The following is a 19,808-nucleotide window of genomic DNA, read 5'->3' on the forward strand; positions in this document are numbered from 1 at the left end:
AGCCATACAACAACCACCATTTAAGACTCCCTCTTTTATGTATCTGACTTTAATCCAGAGACACCTTTGAGAGGGAGTGTGGCCTAGTGGTTTGAGCACTGGGATCTGGGTTCAAATCCCTGCTGGAACATAAAAACCCACTGGAGGGAGGCTGTGTGTGTTGACCTTGGCCAAGTCACACTCTCTCAGCCTCAGAGGATGGCCATGGCAAACCCTCTCTGAGTCACCATACACTCAGGAGCCACACAAGAACAACACTTAACCACGTGACTGCCCCCTCACCCTTTCCCTCTCCCTCCATTTCCCTAAAATAAAGAAGGGGGCTACGGCAACCCAATTGGCCCAAAACTTCCCAGTCAGGGCAACAACACCTGAACACGTGACTCACTCACTCCCTCACCTTTCCCCCCCATTTCCCTAAAAATCCTGAGGCAGCCTACGGCAACCCAATTGGCCCAAAAAGTTCCCAGTCAGGGCAACAACACATGAAACAGTGGGAGGGGCCTCTCTCTCTCTCAATCTTTCCCCTCGACGCCTTCCCCCTCCCCTTCCTCCATTTTTGCATGCCGCTCCGTGATTGGCTGGCGCGTCTCGAGCGGAGTTGTAAAACAGCCTGTGATTGGCCGAGGCGCGGCCGCGTGCCCCCTGGGCTCCTGCTCTTTGTATACAAGGAGCCCGTCTCCCTCTTTCTCTCGACTTCTTCTGGGGAGGCCTTTTAACAATGGCCGCGGCGGCGGCGGCGGCAGAGGAGGAGGGGAGCCGGCGCCGGTGATGGAGGAGCCCTGGCGGAAGGAGGCTCCCCGAGGCGCTGGGAATGCCCTCCTCGCTGCTGCCGCCGGCGGAGGAGGAGGAAGAAGGAGACGGAGAGGGAGCAGCAGCCCCGGGCCGGACGGGCAGCGAGTGAGGTGAGTGAGTGAGTGAGTGCCCAGGAGGGGAGCCTCGCCCTGGGAGCCGCTTTGTCTGCCACGAGGAAGGGCTGGCCGTTGTTGCCCTGCGGTCGGACTCCGAGGGAAGGAAGGAAGGAAGGAGAGACAGAGAAAGAGAGAGAGAGAGAGAGAGAGAAGGGGTCCTGAAAGAGAAGAAGAAGAAGAAGAAGAAGAAGAAGAAGAAGAAGAAAGCCCCGCTGGACCCTTCGCCATCTCAGCGGGAGGGAAAGGGCCTCCTCCTCCTCCATCTTCTGCCCGACAGTCTGCGACCCTCCTTCCTCCCATTAGCCTCCTCCTCCTCCTCCTCCTCACCCTCCTTTCCCCCACCGTCTGCCTCCTCCTCCTCCTCCTCCCCCAATTACCTTCCCCTCCTCCTCGCTTCCACAACCCCAGACTTCCCTTTCCCCCTCCTCCTCCTCCTCCCCATCACTTACTTCTCCCCCGTTTCACCACCCCTTCCTACTATTCTTCCCCTATCCCTTTCCCTGCCACCCCCCCTTTCCCCTTCACTTTCCCAGCCTCCTTCCTTCTCCCCAGCTACTTCCCCTCCTCCTCCTTTTCCACAGCCCCACACTCCCTTTACCCCCCACCCCTTCCTACTTCTCCCCATCAATTCACAGACCCACTCCTTCCCCCTGTTTCCGACCCCCTCCTACTTCTTCTCCCCATCACTTTCCTGACCCCTGCCCTTCTTTTCCCCCAGCACTTTCCCAACCCCTTCCTTCTCCCCCAATTACTTTCCCCTCCTTCTCCTTCCCCCATCAGGTCCCCAGCCCCCCACTACCCTTCACACCCCTGTTTACCAACCCCTGCTTCTTCCCCATCAACTTCCCAACCCCCTTCTCCCCCCTTTACCTACCTCCCATTTTCCTCCTCCTTCTCCCCCTTTTATCTACCTCCCATCTTCCCTCCCATCAGTTCCCCCTTCCTTTCTCCCCATCAGATCCCCAACCCCAGTCTCCTCCTCCTCCTCCTCCTCCCCCTGACCTTCCTTTACATCAGGGAGGGAGCTCTCATACATCAAGCAGGGGCCTCCAGAGCTCAGCTATACTCTAGCCTTCCCTCCCCTGGATCCCTTTCTGGTCCTGAGAGGCCAGGAAAGAATGAGAGACAGAGGTGAGGAAAGCTCTCCTTGAAGGGAACCCCAAAGAACCCTCCTCTTATGAAGTAGGAAAAAAAGTCTCGCTTTCCACCCAGCCGCCTTGATCCCACTGCCTTTGAAAGCAAAAAAGACACTGGGGTCTTGATCCAGCCCTCTTAAGAGTCTGGACAGTCTTGTCAGTCTTAGAAAAGTCTCCACAGTCTCGATTCATCCTCAATCCAGATTTAGCCATCTTAGAAGAGTTTCGGTTCAGATTCAACTCTCTTAAAAAAGTATCCACATTCTCAATTCAGATTCAGTCCTCTCAGAAACATCCTGACAAATTCGGCCCTTTTAGAAAAATCTCGACAGTCTCTATTCAAGATTTAAGCCCTTTCAGAAAAGTCGCAACAGTCTCGGTTCATACTCAGCCCTCTTAGAAGAGTCTCAGTTCAGATTCAGCCCCTTTAGGGCCAAAGCAGACTACAGAAATAATCCAGCTTGAGACCATTTTAACTGACTTGGCTCAATGCTAGGGAACCCTGGGGACTGTAGTCTTGTGAAACATTTAGCCTTCTCCGTGAGAGAGCTCCAGTGCCACAACTAACTATAGTTATCAGGATTCCCTGGCACTGAACCAGGGCAGTAAAAGTGGTCTCAAGATGCATTATTTCTGCAATCTGTTTTAGCCCTCTGAAGAGTCTCGGGAGTCTCAATTCAGATTCAGCCCTCTTAGAAAAGTCCCAACAGTCTCAATTCAGACTCAGCCCGCTTAGAAGAGTCTGTCTTGCTAGAACTCCCTCCGTCTTAGAAGATCATCTCAACATTTCAGGAAAAAGGAGAATTGCAGCAGCAGAGGCCACTGCCCCCCCACTAGTATCCTGATCCCCCATCCACTTCTCCCCCCTCCTTCCCATGGGGCTGAGTGGGATCAGCTGCTTTGCATGTCAGTGGGCTGACTCTCCCTGAAGAGAGACGTGTGTGTGTGTGTGGGGGGGGGGGATGCTGGGAATCTGGGGCAGGAGAGAGAAATTGAGGGAAGGGTTTAATGGAGGGGAGCCAAAGTAAAAAGCCCCCCCCTCCCCATCATTAGTGGGCATGGTGCAGGGTGACCAGATGTTCTCACTGCTAAGGAGGACAAGGCACTGCAGAATGTAGGACAGGACAAATGAAAGCTAAAAACACTCCTAGAAATATAAATTCACGCTGCTTAGTCATGCCCAAAATGGAAGAGATTTAGGAATTCCTCCTGGACAGAAGTTTGGAATGTAGGGCGTGTCCTGGAAAAGGACCTCTGGTCACCCTGGGTTTTCTGGGCAAGATTTGTTCAGAAGTGGTTTGCCATGGACTTCCCTTGAGACCGAGAGAGAGAGCGACTCACCCAAGATCACCCAGTGGGTTGCATGCAGGGTGACCAGATGTCCTAACTGCAGAGGAGAACAAGACACTGCAAAATGTGGGACATTCAAGAAAAATGGAGGACATGACAGAATAAAGGCTAAAAACACTCTAATATAAATATAAATTCCTGCTTCTTAGTCATGCTCAAAAGGAGGATATTTTGGAATTCCTCCTGGGCAGAAGGTTGAAAGGTCGGGCAAGTCCCAGAAAAGGAGGACCTCCGGTTACCCTGGGAGGGGATGATGAGCTACTTCTGTTCTGAGCGAGCGCTGCTTCTCCATTCCTCTTTCTCCCTCTTCAGGCTCCAAGGCTGCTGCTGCTGACTGCCGGCCACCCCGCCTCGTCCCATGGAGCTGGAGGTGCAGTGGTGGAAGGGACAGCTGGCTGCAGATATCCACCAAGCCCTCCGCTACAAGGTAACACCCTGGGAGTGAGGCCACTGCCATCACCCTGGCTGCTCACTTTCCTGGTTGAGTCCCAAATCAGAAAGTTGTGCCTGATGGAGGGGAGAGTTAGATCCAGGTGGGCTGGTCACAGTTTTGGAGACTTTGGGATGGGTGGGACAAACATGCCTTGGACTCTTTTTCTCTCCACCTCCTGCCCTGTGTGTGTGTGTTGTGTGCCTTCAAGTCATTTCCAACTTAGGGCAACCCTGTTATGGGGTTTTCTTGGCAAGATTTGTTCAGGGGGAGTTTGTCATTGCCATTATTATTATTATTATTATTATTACGTTTATTTATATAGCGCCATAGGATTTACATAGCGCTTTGCTATCCTCTGAGACTGAGAGAGTGTGATTTGCCCAAGGTCACCCAGTGTATTTGATGACTGAGTGGGGGATTCGAACCCTGGTCTTCAGGAGTCTTAGTCCAACTCTCAGATTGCTACACTGTGCTTACTGTTTTGTTCACATTTACAGGTGGACAGACTGAGGCAGAGATTGTAATCCTAAGCACACTACTAAAAAGCAAGACTTGCTAAATTTGTTTGTTTCTAGGCACCCGCACAACACGCACTGAAAGTTAGTCTTGCCACTGAAACTTAGTGATTAAGTAGGCTTCTAATAACTTGCATTGCCAGTTTCAATGAGACTAAGCTCTAGGTGAAACTGGTTATCATCCTTTGCACAGTTACTTGGTAACTCATTGATCTCAGTGTGTCTCCTGCATAGACACACACAGGATTGTGGTCTTATACAGTGGGCCTTTGGTATCTGCTAGAGTTTGGTTCCAGGCCCCCTAAAATCTGTGGATGTTCAAGGCCCGTTAAGTACAGTGGCATAGTAAAATAGTGTCCTTTATATAAAATGGCAAAGTTAAGGTTTGCTCTCTTGCTTGATTTCTTTTTTTTTTATTTTGGAATATTTTCAAGAGTAGATGAATATGTGAATATAGAGGGCCAACTATACAGCTATGACTTGCCATTGATTTCTGAGATTTAGAGCCTAAATTGCTCCATTCCCATCATGGAGGTGGTCATTCTAACATCACCCCACTATCTGCAGACCCTCACATGCCATTCCTGAGGAACTCCCAGGAGCAAATTTATAATTGGTGCAGAGAGTAGATGAAAAAAGCCTGCTCTCTGTTAACAAAAAGAAAGTTAATATCCTGACTGGCATGTCTGGGTGTGTCTAACCCTGTCCAGCATCAGTCTGTGCCTCTCTTTTCTGGATTGGAGTCTAAATAAAAATTTCTGTGGCAGTGATGGAACTTGAAGAAGCTCCAAGAAATTGAGTTATTGTCTTGAGTCAGGGTGGCTGCTTCACATATGTAAATCACTGTTGCTTTTTTGTAGCAGAGTCTGAAGCTGTAACATGAGGTAGGCTGAATCAATTGCTCAGTGCAAAATGCTTTCCAGCACTTACAGAAAAGGTGACTGAATTCAAAGACAAAGCTGTGTTAGTCTGAAAAATCAGTATGCAAAGGGATCTTGTAGGACCTTTGAGATTCACTGAAAGGGAGAAGGAAGCATGGGCTTTTGTAGACTTCAGCCTACTTCCTCAGATGCAGAAAAGGTGACTGTGACATGATGTTCAAGAAATTAATTCAAGCCTCTTTATCTCCACCTTGGGCCCTTCCACACTATTATAGTGATATGAGTCCCCTTTAACTGCCATGTTTATCCTGTGGAATCCTAGCCCTTGTAGTTTCATGGGGCATTTGCAACTCTCAGCCAAATTGCTCTGGTGCTTCACTAAGCTACAAACTTTAGGATTCCACAAGATGCAACCCAACCTCTTCAGACCTGAAGGAATCATCACTAAGTTGGCTGATGGGCAAACTGCTCAGCTGGTGATGACTTCAGGGGGGTGGTGGACCTCCTACTCCTTATGCAGCTGATGACCAGTAAAGTAGGTTGAGGGGGGGAAGTTACAATCATGATAATAGTGTCAAAATTGTGGCTAAGCAGCATGGTAAGTGTTTGTGTGTTAAGTGGTTGACTATGGAGACTAGGGTTTGATTCCCGCTTGGCACTGGGTGACCTTGGGCAAGTCATGCTCTCTTAGCCTTAAGGGAAGGCAGTGGCAAACCTCTGAACATACCTTGCCAAGAAAACCCCATTATAGGTTTGCCATGAGTTGGAAATGACTTGAAAGTACACAACAACAAAGTGATCATGAATACAAAATGGATGAGTAAATTAGGTAAATGTTCTATATTCATGATCACTACTTAGTCATGATTTTGACACTATTGACAGGATTGTAATTCCCCTCACCTCTTACTTTATTGGATATCAGCTGCATGGGGAGAAGGAGGAGTATTCTGTTGGCTCTTGGAGCAGTGTTGAATGACAGTTTCCATCAGCTTTGAGGTGAGAAAGCCAGGGGAAGTTAAGCATACTTAACTAAGTAGCTGATACAGGTTTCTGGCCAGTCTGTTTAGTCTCTGCCTATTCAGGCCTTATGAGGAAAGTAATTGCCCCCAAAGTGGAATATGATTGGTTGCCACTTTGGAATCATCCCATGTGTCAGGGTCTTTTTTACTTGAAAGGGTCCATCAGGGCAACTTCTGAAGACTTGCCTTAAAGTCTACCTGGATCACTACTGAACATAGGTTCATGGGAATGTGGCTGAACTACACAAATTAGAGAAATGTGATAGTGGGTTGCTGCATCACAGGAACATCTGTGAGAGAGGCTGGGTGGTTGTTAAAAAGACATTAAGGCTAAGTGCTTTAGAGCCTGGTTAGAAATTGCTGGACCAATTCAGGTCTCTCTTTTGAAGACTGGCAACAACAATAATAATATTTTAAAAAACCAGCCCTCTTGTTCAAATTAATATCTGGAAATGGTTAACATTTTTTGCTTAGTGAGATTCCATGGAGAGGGTCAAATTCTACCAGTACTTAAGGGAACAAATAGAAGTCACCAAAGGATTTTTAAAATGTTGCTTGTACTTATAAGTGGATATATGCTTGGTTCCAGTGGTTTTGGTTTTTCTGTTCTTACAAATATTTGAAGAATTGCTACCTGTTTCTGACAGGATTGCTGTACTTCATCAGGAGGATAAATATTCACCATGGGCAGCTTTTCTGCATAAAGCAAAGTTATATTGTCTGCATTCTTACACCGGTGCAACTCTGACATAAGCGCTACCAGAAGAACTAAGGCCACTTGACAGGAATTGCCAGCTGCTGATTCTTACTGATTCAGTTCTATCAGTTGTGTAATCACTTTGCACCTATTTATTATGCCTGTTGTATGTAGTTGCCTCTGGTAACACAAATGCTCTCTCAGCAGTTACTACTGCTGTAAATGTCAGATACTGATTAATAATGGCAGGTCTTTCTTTCCAGTTTAACTGTTTCTCAAGACCTTTGTGCCCTTGGGCATGATGCCTCAAGTAGACAGTAAACAAGGGTCTGTCCTTTTCATCTTGGGCAACTTCCTGGATTGCTGACCGAATGGTACATGCCCTCATGAATTGCCTGCACCACTTGAATTAGTTTTAGTCATATGCTCCGTCAAAATGTAAACTAGCAACCAATATCTCTTTGTATGACAGGACTGTTCTGAGAGTGGAGCTCATACAATGAGCTCATGTAGTGAATTGTCTAGTTGTTTTTGTGCCGTAGGAATGGAATAGGTGGATATACTGGATTGAGAGAAAATTTATTTTGAGCACAGTGATAGTGTGAAGCAGGCTTGTTGTCTGCTGCATTGCGCCAGATACTAGGACATGGAACAATGGATGCAAACTACATAAAAAGAGATTCCACCTCAACATTAGGAGGAACTTAGTGATAGTAAGGGCTGTTCGACAGTGGAACACACTCCCTTAGAGAGTGGTGAAGTCTCCTTCTTTGGAGGTTTTTAAACAGAGGCTGGATGGCCGTGTTTCGAGGTGCTTTGATTATGTATTCCAGCATGGCAGAATGGGGCTTGACTGGATTGACCTTGTGGTCTCTTCCATGTACTGAAATTAAAGTAGTGTCTGGTGACTATGCTGGTGATGGGGAGGCATAGGGTTGTCTCAGGCAGGTTTCATTTCTCCAAGCTGACAAAGTGGAAATGTTCTCATGGTGACAAGCCTGCATTTCAGAGGCAATGCTGCACTGCATGTAATGTGGGAGGCTTTAGGTTAGATATAACTCTCACATCCTCTATGAAATTTTCCAAATCTTCTTGCCTAAGAATTGGTAAGAGGAGAAGACGTTCACCTGGAATAACAGCATTTGGGGGGGGAGGCCAAACTGCTTTGACCTCAGCACTGCTGCCCTAATCCAATCTGTAGCCATGACTGCTGCTTTTGACAACAGCCACAACTCAAACTTTGAGAATTCTGATCATAGTCTTCAGTATTATTTGATTTCTTTACATTGTGTAATATCATGACATACTGAATCAAACTCCTAGCCATTTTTTTTTTGGGGGGGGGTCATAAAACATAGGGAGCTGCGGCAAATAAGCATAGTTACAAACACTGTTTGTGAAGCAGAGGGAGAGTTATCTCATGGTAACATACTATTGGTAACATACTCAGCTATACTTTATCATATTTCAGGATATGGAAACATTTGGAATTACATATGACCTCTGTATCTATGGGACTGGTACCTGCGATCCATAGGTGTGGTCACTGCTGCCAGCCAGAATCTTTCCTTGACTTCTCCTCATTCGAGGTGTCAGGGAGGGAGGGAGGGAAGTAGCGCCAACACCAGTTTCACTTTCCTTCTTCCCACAGTCCCCTCCATCCTCACCTTGCTGCCATTTCTGACCCCCACTTCACACCACAGCCAACTGCCGAGGAACATCTACTTTGGCTATGTCTGACTCACCACTTGCAATTTGTGCTTCTCAGAGAGGTGCAGGAGGCCCGGATGCATGAAGCTGTGCACATCTGTTGGTGTTGGGTGCCACGCTCTTGCATGCAATAACAAAAGGACGGCTGGATGGCCAGATGCTCGGTTGCTGCTCTCTTTTGCATCCTTGGGAGTAGCAACCAAGCAGCCAGCCAGCCTTCCTTCCTTTTGTTCTTGTACACAAGACTATCGTGCCCGCCACCAAGAGAGCTGTACAGCTTCACCCCCACATTTCTTTCAGCCAAGAAACATAAACTAGAGATGGAGGTGAGCTGTGTGTGGCCAAGGCAGGTAGTTCTGGCCAGCTGGCTGCTGCACAATGGGGCATCCCCCTGTCTTCATCCCATGACCAACAGAGATAGAGTGGGGCATGTGGAAAGCTCTCCAAGGCCTGTCAGGAGGGAGGGAAGGGAGGAAGGAAGGAGCAGGGCAGTAGAGCTGCATCCCTCCCTCCCTCCCTTTATTTCCCAGCCTGGTGTTTGCTACTATCCATAGTTTTGCCTAGGCATACAAAGTCTGGAAATGTATCCCCTGCGGATATTTGGGGGTGGGGGGTGGGTTCATACTGTCCATTCTGCACAAATTATTTGTTTTTATCTCTGGCACACTATTTTTGTCTTTTCCGAAGTCTTCCAGTGTGAGTTGTGATATAACTATGGGTTTTGCCAGTTCTTGTTGCCTCTGTATATGCCTGTTCCATTCATTTGGGTGGTGGGTGGGTAATGTTTGTAGCAATTGCTTCAATCTGTACTTCCACATGTCCAAAGGATTTTTAAGCTAGGGCATGGTTTGTTGAGGTAGCCCTACTGTCTGCAGGGCAACTTTTCTTCCCTGAATTTTATTTTTTTTAAAGCAATATTGTAGTTCAGTACTCAAAACCACACCACTATACTGGCATATCACACAAAACTACAGTTTCCAGAATTCCATAGCATTGAATTGTGGCATTATTTCTGCAGCATGGATTCAGCCATTAGCAGCAGCCATGTTGTTTGTCCTCCTTACCTGGTATCTTGATTCATTTACCATAATGATGGTGTAAATGTGCACAAAGTTCTGGTATTTGCGCAGAGATAAGCATCAGTTGCATGCACACAACTCTGTAGATCCTTTCAACTGTTGTATATCCTTAGTACTTGTATAGTACCTGTTCTTAACTGTGAAAAAAGGATGAACTGTAACTCTAGGATACTAAATCATACCAATATTTTATATTTATTTAATTGTGCCTAAACAGTAGTAGCATTGTCGTAAAAATATTTATTATTCTCCACTTAGGAGCTGAAGCTACCGTCATATAAAGGCCAATCTCCCCAGTTGAACCTGAGAAGATATTTTGCAGACTTGATTGCCATTGTGAGCAATCGCTTCAGACTCTGTCCTGCTGCCCGACATCTTGCTGTTTATCTACTAGACCTCTTTATGGACCGTTATGACATATCAATTCAACAGCTACATGTGGTTGCTCTTTCCTGCTTGCTGTTAGCAAGTAAGTATAAAGCAACAGGCTTAATCAGTTGATATTACTCAGTCCAGCAAGTGTGTGGCTTTATTCCAAACTTTTTGGAACTGAACATTAAAATCAATCATCTTGAGATCCAGTTCTGGTACACTAAGCCCATGTTCTCTATCCACTTAGACACATTATTCCACAGGCTGGAGTTTACAACTTCCTTGGGTACTATTTTCACAGCCCAATTTTTACCAAACCTAACTTATATTTGATTTTTACTTAGTGGTATTTTGCTCTTGTTTATATATTTAATGTCAAATCTTTTATTCAAAATTTTACAACCGCTACCCATGTAATGCTACTTAGTTTTCCAGCCCATTACAATGGGCCTCCACATTTGCTGCAGTTAGGGGTGCAGAAGGCCTGTAAAAGTGGAAAACCCATAAATAATAAAAACAATACCTAGAGAATTGCACTCTAGGAATCTCTAGGTCCTCCAGCACAGGTCTGTGGTCTGCTGGAAGGTGACCATAGAATTGCACTGGAGGACCTACAAAAACCTAGAGAAACGTTCTAAGGATCTCTAGGTTCTCCAGTGTAACTTCTGGCAGACATTGCCCATAAACTCGCACTGGAGGGCCAAAAAGATTCCTAGAGATAATTTATTAATCAAATCCATAAATAATCAAAGCTGCAAAAATCAAACCCACAGATGTGGAAGGGTGATTGTATATGCTCTGAAATCACAGAAATTGTTGCAAGATTTTAAAAGATTGCAAGGGAGGTAAAGAGATTAAGCAGTTACTCATTGGTTTATGTGGAATAGTTTCATTCATGTCTACATGCCCTGTGTCAGGGCATCACTCACTGTGAGCAGAATGATTACCAGGAATTATTGTAGCTACTTTAATAGGTTTGAGGTGGTTAATTTTGCAATGGCATTGGGCAGAATTTCTCAAAATATGTAAACTTTTTTTGTATTAATTTCAAGATGTGTGAGACATATGCAACTTTAGAGACTAACAAGTCCTGTTTTGGGTTAGCTTTAGCTGGTGAAGCTGGCTGGAGTCAATGAAAGCTTATGCCAAATAAAATTTGTTAGTCTTTAAGGGACTATAAAACTTCTTGTTCTCTTTTGCATTGCAATTGAAAATATGAAGATCAAATTAGATTATTACAAGTTATGACAAATGAAAAATAAGAGTTTTAAAAATACATGTGCACACAGACACTGTTAATCTTTGAATGAGAAACTTGCTTTTTTAAAAAAAAAATGTTCTCGAACATAGATTTGTTATCTATCTTTTATACATGTAAAAATACACCCAGTTGTGCTTTTCTATAAGTGATCAGAGAGTATACTGGAATTGTAACTTTTCCCTCAGAACAAGCTGTTACCTATTTTTTTAATAGCAACTGTTTATAAAAAAGAGTCTTCTCTTTTTGAGATATGATACTTCAGCTATGGAAACATACACAATCTCTTTGGTTACGTAATTAATTGCATAATGCTATTTCATCTTCTCATTTCCTTCAAGGTAAATTTGAAGAAAAGGAAGACAGTGTGCCTAAACTTGAACAGCTAAACAGCCTGGGTTGTATGACTAACATGAACTTGGTCCTAACTAAACAGAACTTGCTGCATATGGAGCTGCTGTTACTAGAAACCTTCCAGTGGAACCTTTGCCTCCCAACAGCTGCTCACTTTATTGACTATTATCTTTCTATTGCTGTGCATGAATCGGATCTCCATGATGGATGGCCAATGGTGTGCCTGGAAAAGACAAAGTTGTATATGGCAAAATATGCTGACTACTTTTTGGAGGTGTCCCTGCAAGGTGCGTTTTCATGGCTTTGTTCTAAAGACGCCTGTAGTTACTTAGTTGCACAGCTAATACTGTGTTTGACTTAACCGTGATCCTCCGATGTCTCTCCAGATCATGCATTTTTAAATTATGCCCCTTCGTTAGTGGCTGCTGCATGTGTGGCTTCTTCAAGGATGATCTTGCGTCTTTCCCCAACATGGCCAGCACGACTCCATCGTCTCACTGCATACTCCTGGGACTTCTTGGTGTCATGCATTGAACGGCTGTTGGTGTAAGTTTTTATAGTGGTTTCACACTTTGATAGCCTGTTATATTTAAACCACACAAGGATTTTCCCCAGATTTCCCATCCAGCAGAAGTGGTTATTTGATTTATATTCCCCTGTTCACCTCAAATGGGGAAACAAGGCAATTTTCTAATATGCACCAATATTCTCCATCAACTGCTTAGTTACAGATACATAACTATTGTCTCCTGGACCAACTACTGAAGCCTACCTTAACAGCCAACAGCCACATTGAGAGAAGAAGGTCTGTTCCATTGCAAGTTGGAGCACGAACAGTCTGACATTTCCAGCTGCCTCCCACCAGCCAGTGGGGCCGCAACAATAAAGAGCAGGACCATTGGCACAATTCCTTATCAACATTGCTTGCTGGTGGGAGGGGCTGGAAACATCACATTCTGTGTGCTTCAATCAGCAGCTGAGCAGACCTTTTCCACTCTGTGCTATTGCTGGCTGTTAAGGTGGGCATTTACAATCATGACAATAGTGCCACAATCATGACTACATAATCTTACTAAATACGGAGCAGTTACAGATCTGTAACTGGTTATGGATCCACAACTGCAATAGAGAATGTCAGTAGCAATAGCACTTGCATTTCTATGCCACTTTGTAGTGCTAAGCACTCTCTAAGCAATTTACAGTATGTTAGCCAATGGCTCCCAACAAGCTGTGACCTACAAAAGCACACGTTGGGTCTCTTACCCAGAATTCCAGAATCTGAAATATTCCAAGACCCAAAATTGTTCACATGGTTGGCTGAGATAGTGATACCTTTGCTTTCTGATGGTTCAGTGTACAAACAGTGTTTTGTGCACAAAGGTATTAAAAACATAGTATATAAAATTACCTTTTAGGTGTGTGTATAAGGTGTATATGAAACATAAATGAATTTCATGTTCAGACTTGGATTTTATCTCCAAGATACCTTATGCATATGTAAATATTCCAAAATAAAAAAAAACCAACGCTCTGTATAAATATAAATATATACATGTGAATAAAGTATGTACAGGAGTGGACTGCTGGGCACAAAGTGATACTGCCAGAAGTAGTACTGGTCTTCATTAAGGACACATGGAAATATCCTATACTTGCATATGGGATGAGTTGATTGTGAATTGTAGCCATAAAACAGGGCATTAACTAAGTTTAATTTTATATTCTAGTGCCCATGACAATGATGTAAAAGAAGCCAACAAGCAAAAAGGACAACATGTTTCTCAAGCTGCCCAGCCCAGTTTATTTCAAACAGCCCCTCAATCTCCTCAGCAGCACATACCCCAGTATATTCAAGCACATCAGACTCCTCTACAGTATCCTCAAACAGCAACACAACAGAACTGTCAGCAGATTGTATCATCCGGTCCCACATCATCTTATCCACTGCATGCTTGTCCCAGTGGTTTACAAGGTGGTGTTCAAGCTCGAGGCCATATACAGACTGCTACTGGGATGTCTTTAGCTGTTCCAATAGAAGTGAAGCCATGTTTAAGTGTTTCTTACAACCGAAGCTACCAGCATGCTGGACGTTATCCTTGTATTACCCCCTGCTTTGAGAGGTGATAACTACAGGGGAACCCTAAATGTTGTCAGTATCAACTAAAATGGAGGGCAGTAGGAAAAGGAAATGGGTAGATTCCATTTCCCATCCGCAAAAGTAAATCAGAATTTATAGATATGAGAACATATCTTCAACAGGGTGCTAAAATTTCAGAACATTGGGGGAAATAATTCAGACTCACAGAAGTTAATTGTGTTCAGCTTAAACCTGTTCTCCTGACTGCACTGACTGCACATTTGTCTTCCCACAAAGAGTGACCCCTATTGCACACCTCCATACAGTATTGACTAAGGCATCAAAAGTCCATGAAGTGCCATCATTTTTCAGGAAATGGAGAGACAGGTGGGAGAGAAGTGAACCTCTTCATTTAATCAGTGGCTCAGTTTCTCATCCATACCTGTGGATGAGGGTTTTGTTTTTGGGTTTTTTTGCTATAATGGATTAATATTTGCATATGTCTTCTATTTCAAAGTACTTTTGTCTTCATTGAGACCATTTAGAGACAAATTGTCATACTAACTCAGGGAATAATCAAACTACTGTGATACTGGTCTGTATTGTGGAAGTAGTTATCTGGAGTTCTCTTGCTTACTGTAAATGCAGTTGCAAATACCAAAGGGAATTCAGATAGTCATCCAGGCTATTCCCTTCATCCAAAAGTGTGCTTTTTAAAGAAACTTGCTGTGGGTGGGGAGAAATAAGTGTGCTATCTTTAAACAAAGCCAATATTGTACCACAGCTAGTGGGGAGAACTGTTTGTGATTTCCCCTAGTTTATGCAACCACTTACTTTATCGAGAAAACTCAGATTTTTTTCATTATATGAATTCCCAGTGTTTGTACTGGGGAAGCACAACTCAAGTGCTTACAAGAAATACAGCCTTATAGTTGATAGCTATAGAAGATACGAGAAATGGAAATGTGCAGCTCTTGCACAGAGCTAAATTTCCTGTCTCTACTATGAAATAAATAGTGATTCCAATATTTTTATGGTGTGAATCGGGCAATAACACTAAGTGTGCTGTGATACTATTATCACATAACTATCATAAGTGAGAGGGCTCAATCAGAAGCAGAATTATTTAAGTGTGGAGAGGATATCGGTGATAAACTTTTGGTTAAGGAAATCTCCTCTAGCTTACAAAATTAAGAATTAGTTGCCTATCCAAGGTAGAAAAGGAAAGGAATCTGTAGAGGTTGGGAGTATGGGGTAGTACTTGCAGCCTGCGGTCTGGGAATATCTTGACGGTTTTTCCAAAGGAATATTGGGAGTGGGGACAGATGTGGTTAAAGAATATGAATTGGATGTTGATACAACACACTTTTCCAAGGGAAGAAGGGGCCATTCCTAAAACACTTGACATTTAGAGGAGAGTGACATTGCTAAATGCCCTTTTTAAAGAGCAGAACAGATTGCAAAAAAATATTCTTTAATTTAGGGGAGAAGCAATCCTACGTAGTGGTGATTATTTTATTCCATAATATATTTTTCAAGGCATCTGATTTAAAGGGACTTCTGAAAAAAGGATGGAAAACATTCAGACAACATCTTTTATAGGTTAGGGAATTATTTACTACTTCCTTATGCCCATTTTAGTGTTACCTTTGTTCCCTTCTTCCTTCAGAGGGAAAAGAAAGTTAGTTAAGAGTGGAAATGTCTTGTTATACGGTGTACATTACTGATGGCTTCGTTTTTAAATGGGGATGAAGGACTGCAGAATGCATCTGGAAGAGAAAGACACATCTCAGTTTGCAATACTATATGAAAAATTCTTCATTGTTTGACTACCTCAATAATACTTTGAATGTACAGTCTTGTGGTGAACCATGGCTTGAAATACCAGCAGGATGCATTGTTTTCAGTTTCATCCTCCATGTGCAAGACAGCAGAGTAGAGTTACTAATAAATCAGAGGAATCTATCTTGTAGGCCTTTACGCTCAAAACCATTAGCTAATTAACACTGGAATTATGGAGAGGGAGGGATAATTTTTCTAGTTAACACAGCAAAGCCTACATAGGGTATCTTGTTTGTATTTAAGTCATTAGACTTGTGTGTTTGTTTTTTAAAGGATCCACTACATGCTATTGGGCTTATGGCTTTCTTTGGTTTTTTATTTATTTATTATTTAGCATTTTGAGTTTGACATTCTAGCATTATATTGACAATAGAATATGCACTGTGAAACATTTCCAGTTGTTTTTTTTTAATGGGTTTGGTCATTCACCACTGAATCAACACACTACGTGAAGTTCCTACTGCAGGAGTTAAAATGTGTGTGTCATGGTCATGAGAGAAATATCCACAACAAAGAAATCTGATGAGTGCCATGCACTCTTTTTAAAAATAAAACTAGTTTTGAGTAACCTGTCTGTGTGTCTGAATATATAAAGTGGAGTTCATAATTTGAGCACACATCCCAGCACACTCTTTGAAGTCTGATTTAGATACTAACCACAAAAGGCAGGAAGTGAAGTAGGAAACAGTATTTTAAAAGTATATTACAGAGTGAGTACTCTTACATTTCATGAAATATCCTCTTCTGGAAAGGAGAGGAAGGGAGGGAATTTTTCTATATAAGCTTATGAACAACTAATAATAAATCTACAGTCTTTACACTGGTATATGATTGCAATACTGACCATATACTCAAGGATTGAAATCTAAGTGTTCAACAGCATATTTATTTATACTCTTGCTGTCAAGAAAATAAGTTGCAAGAAACTTTCCTCTTTAGAGTTCATACACACCAGTGTACAGAGAGAACACTGAATGTATTTGGTAGGAAGTTATCTCCTAAGAATGAAACATTTCCCTGGTTCATTCAATGTGCTTCATGCTATCTTAAACATCAACCTATGCTAGCATTAATATATAGCTGACCCTCCATATCCACAGATCCAACCATTTGTGGCTTGAAAATATTTTTAAAAATATAAACTCCAAAAAGCAAGGCTTAATTTTGCCATTTTATATAAGGGACATCATTTTACTGTGCTATTTTATTTAATGGGACTTGAGCATCCACAGATTTTGGTATGCATGGGGGGGGCAGGTTCTTGGAACCAAACCCCAGTGAATACCAAGGGCCCACTGCATTTAGGTCTGGATAGCATTTGCAGAAGATCCAGGTACTGATAGAAAAGAATACTATTGGACTCATTGTTTTTTGGGTAACAAATCTTGACTATTACATGGAAACAAATTTAGAAGGTGTGAAGTCCTTACAAACTTCCAGTTCTTTGCTTAATAATTCTCATGTACAGCATACTAGTTTAGGGGATTAAGATGGCTTTTATTGATCCATGGGGTTACACTTTATTGTCAAACTAATCTTTAGATTAATAAGATTGATACCAATTTTGAAATGCTCTGTATTGCTGCTGTGTAACACTCAGCAATGGTATTTCTTGATAATGGCTGGATGGTCACCTCTTTTGGAAAAGAAATGCTATACAGGCTTTTAAAATTCAGGAGTCAAACTTTTAAAATCCAACAAAATAGTCAAGGGCGCATTTCCAGCCTGGGTGCGAGTGCGTCACTAGTTGCATTTTAAAGCAACACAAATCTGACCAGTGAAATTTGGGTGGGGGTGAAAGGCCATGATGAGCAGTCCATGAGATTTCACTCTCCTGTTCAGCATGCTCACAAGGACTGTTCACCTGTGTTTTCAACTAACCATTGCTTGACACATCTGAACCCATATATGGCTTAGGGAAATAAGCGAGAAGCCCTGGTGGTGCAATGGTTAAATGCCTGTACTGCAGCGACTTGTGTCAAGCAAGATTGTGAGTTCAATTCCAGCTGTGGGCTCAGGATCGACTCAGCCTTGCATCCTTCTGAGGTCGCTAAAATGAGTACCCAGCTTGTTGAGGACTATTAGTTTACATTGTAAACTGTTTGGCAACTGCTTAGGTGGTATGAAGCAGTATATAAATGCAGTTGCTATTGCTGTAAGCTAATATAGTAAACCAGAGTCTGATGTTGGCTTATTGTTTAGTTAAGATGAAACAGTAGCTTGTTTGGACATAAGCAGCAACCTGGACATAATGGGCAGCATCCTGTTAGTGATATACTGTATGTGCAAATAAGTCGGCTTATCCATGCATGTCTCTTTCTGGATGGGGCACAGGGAGTTGTTCTCTAGCCCCTGTTCTCTTGCCAATAACTCCCCATGATAGGTTTGCCTTAGGGTCAGCATAAGTCAGAAACAGCTTGAAGACACACAACAGGAACAACACTTACCCAGTGATTTCTTTGTTTGTTGTTGTGCACCTTCAAGTACCAATTTATGGGAACCCTAAATCAAACCTATCATGATGCTTCCTCGGCAAGAATTAGGGGCTGAGCAGACAGGCCAGGATAGCATGGACCAAGCCGGGTCAGTCCCCAGGATAATTTGGGATGAGCAGGTGTTTACACACCCACCTGCTTCCGCACCTTCCTCCAATGTCACCTTTATTGAGAAGACCCCATTGCGGCCTTTGATGTGAAAAAAGTGCAGCCAGGCACCCCTTTCCATGTCAGAAGCTGTGATGGGTCTTCCCAGCAGAGTCAACAGCAGAGGAAGGAAAGGGGAGCACAGGAAACGGGTCTTTTGGCCCATGTCTACTGGCCCTATGTTTGTGATTGCTGTCTTCTGAGAGAATGTGACTTGCTCATCCTTCTGGGGTTTTCATGGCTGAGCTGGAATTCAAACCCTGATTTCCAGAGTTCAAGGCACTATACCACATGCAATATTTCAGGTGTCCAGATTTCATGATCTTGAAGCTGTAGCAGACACACACAGAGAGACAAAAATGGAGGTACTTGGAACCTACCTTTTAAAATCAAGGATGAATCCAGAGATTTGGATTATGTTAACCAGGATTAAATGCTCGTTAAAGATAACTTACAAGCAAAAAAGCAGAGGAGTGGGAGAATGATGGGAAACTTGCAAGTGAGGCTGTGAGAAAATGACACAATTCTGCAGCTCTCATTTTATTCGAAACCTGTATTAGCTGGCCCTTACTTTAACATGGAGAGTAAGGAGCCCTAAGAGACGGCTCTGTGCCACCACTGGAAGCGCTGGGTCGGGGACGCAGCAACCACACACCACGCCCCCAACCCAGCAGGTCCACGGCACAAAACGAAGCATCAAAAAGCAGCTTCTTTTTGCGCCATGGAAAGGGTGCCATAGCCACTGCCGCTGCAGCTCTTCTGCAGCTCTTTGGCACAGCTGCACCAAAGACACAGAGTGATGCCGCCTGCCATGCAGTGAGGTGCACAGCATGATGCCAGCATGACACTGGTATGGGGCAGGCAGTGAGTGGTCACCATGGTCCACTATGCCCTCACTCCAGCCTTTCTTGCTGGTCTGTTGAGTGCCTACCATATATACTCGAGAAATTTTTGGCCCCAAATGGTCCCCAAAATCCTGGGGTAGACATATACACAGGGCAGTGGGGGCCTCTAGAGAAAGCCCAGCTGGAGCGGCACTGGGAAGGGTGTGCGTTCACCCTGCAGCCTTCTCTCCAGCTGGCCTCCCTCCTCCTGAGAAGGGAAGCCGGCTGGAGAGAAGGCAGGGAAAGGCGCACGTTCGCCCCTCGGAGCCTTCTCTCCAGCCGGCCTCCCTCCTCATGAGGAGGAAGCCCAGCTAGAGAGAAGCCTGGGAAGGGCGCACGTTCACCCCTCGCAGGCTTCTCTCCAGCCGGCCTCCCCCCTCATGAGGGAGGCCGGCTCATCAGTCATATAAAAATCCCCATTTCTGGTCCCAAAAGCTGACCTCGACTTATACATGAGGTCGACTTATACACGAGTATATACGGTAAGTTGTTTCTACATCCAAACTCTTTGAATTCACTAAAAGATAGAAAAGCCTTTTAGTTTTATACATTTCAAAATACTGATCTGACTTTTCTCATATAGCCTGTACATGAATAAATGGATTTATGATTTTAAACCACTATGTTTTAATTAATAATTATAAC

General features: G+C 43.8%; 1 protein-coding gene across 2 annotated transcripts; it reads left to right on the forward strand.

The window, feature by feature from the left end:
- The first annotated feature begins 669 nt into the window (after positions 1-669).
- Positions 670-16,338, forward strand: LOC149318663 (cyclin-J-like). 2 transcript variants are annotated; one of them, XM_089510229.1, is made up of 6 exons: positions 670-905; positions 3,710-3,824; positions 9,993-10,203; positions 11,706-12,005; positions 12,105-12,264; positions 13,446-16,338. In XM_089510229.1, exons 2-6 carry the CDS (start codon positions 3,756-3,758, stop codon positions 13,840-13,842), a joined length of 1,137 nt encoding a protein of 378 aa, XP_089366355.1. In that variant the 5' UTR covers positions 670-905; positions 3,710-3,755; the 3' UTR covers positions 13,843-16,338. The 2 variants fall into 2 exon arrangements, with proteins under 2 accessions (XP_089366355.1, XP_089366356.1); XM_089510230.1 differs by lacking the exon at positions 670-905 and adding an exon at positions 1,347-2,042.
- Positions 16,339-19,808: the final 3,470 nt, after the last annotated feature.

Source organism: Sceloporus occidentalis, unplaced genomic scaffold, assembly GCF_023333645.1.
Source record: "Sceloporus occidentalis isolate IW3139 unplaced genomic scaffold, rSceOcc1.0.p SCAF_2, whole genome shotgun sequence".
NCBI classification, from domain to species: Eukaryota; Metazoa; Chordata; class Lepidosauria; order Squamata; family Phrynosomatidae; genus Sceloporus; species Sceloporus occidentalis.

Bases quoted from the DNA above. Each gene is read 5' to 3' on its own strand.
- LOC149318663 (XM_089510229.1), top strand. From the start codon at position 3,756: ATGGAGCTGGAGGTGCAGTGGTGGAAGGGACAGCTGGCTGCAGATATC. The intron at 3,825-9,992 runs GTAACACCCTGG...TTCTCCACTTAG, and splicing joins ACCAAGCCCTCCGCTACAAG to GAGCTGAAGCTACCGTCATA. The intron at 12,265-13,445 runs GTAAGTTTTTAT...TTTATATTCTAG, and splicing joins TGCATTGAACGGCTGTTGGT to TGCCCATGACAATGATGTAA.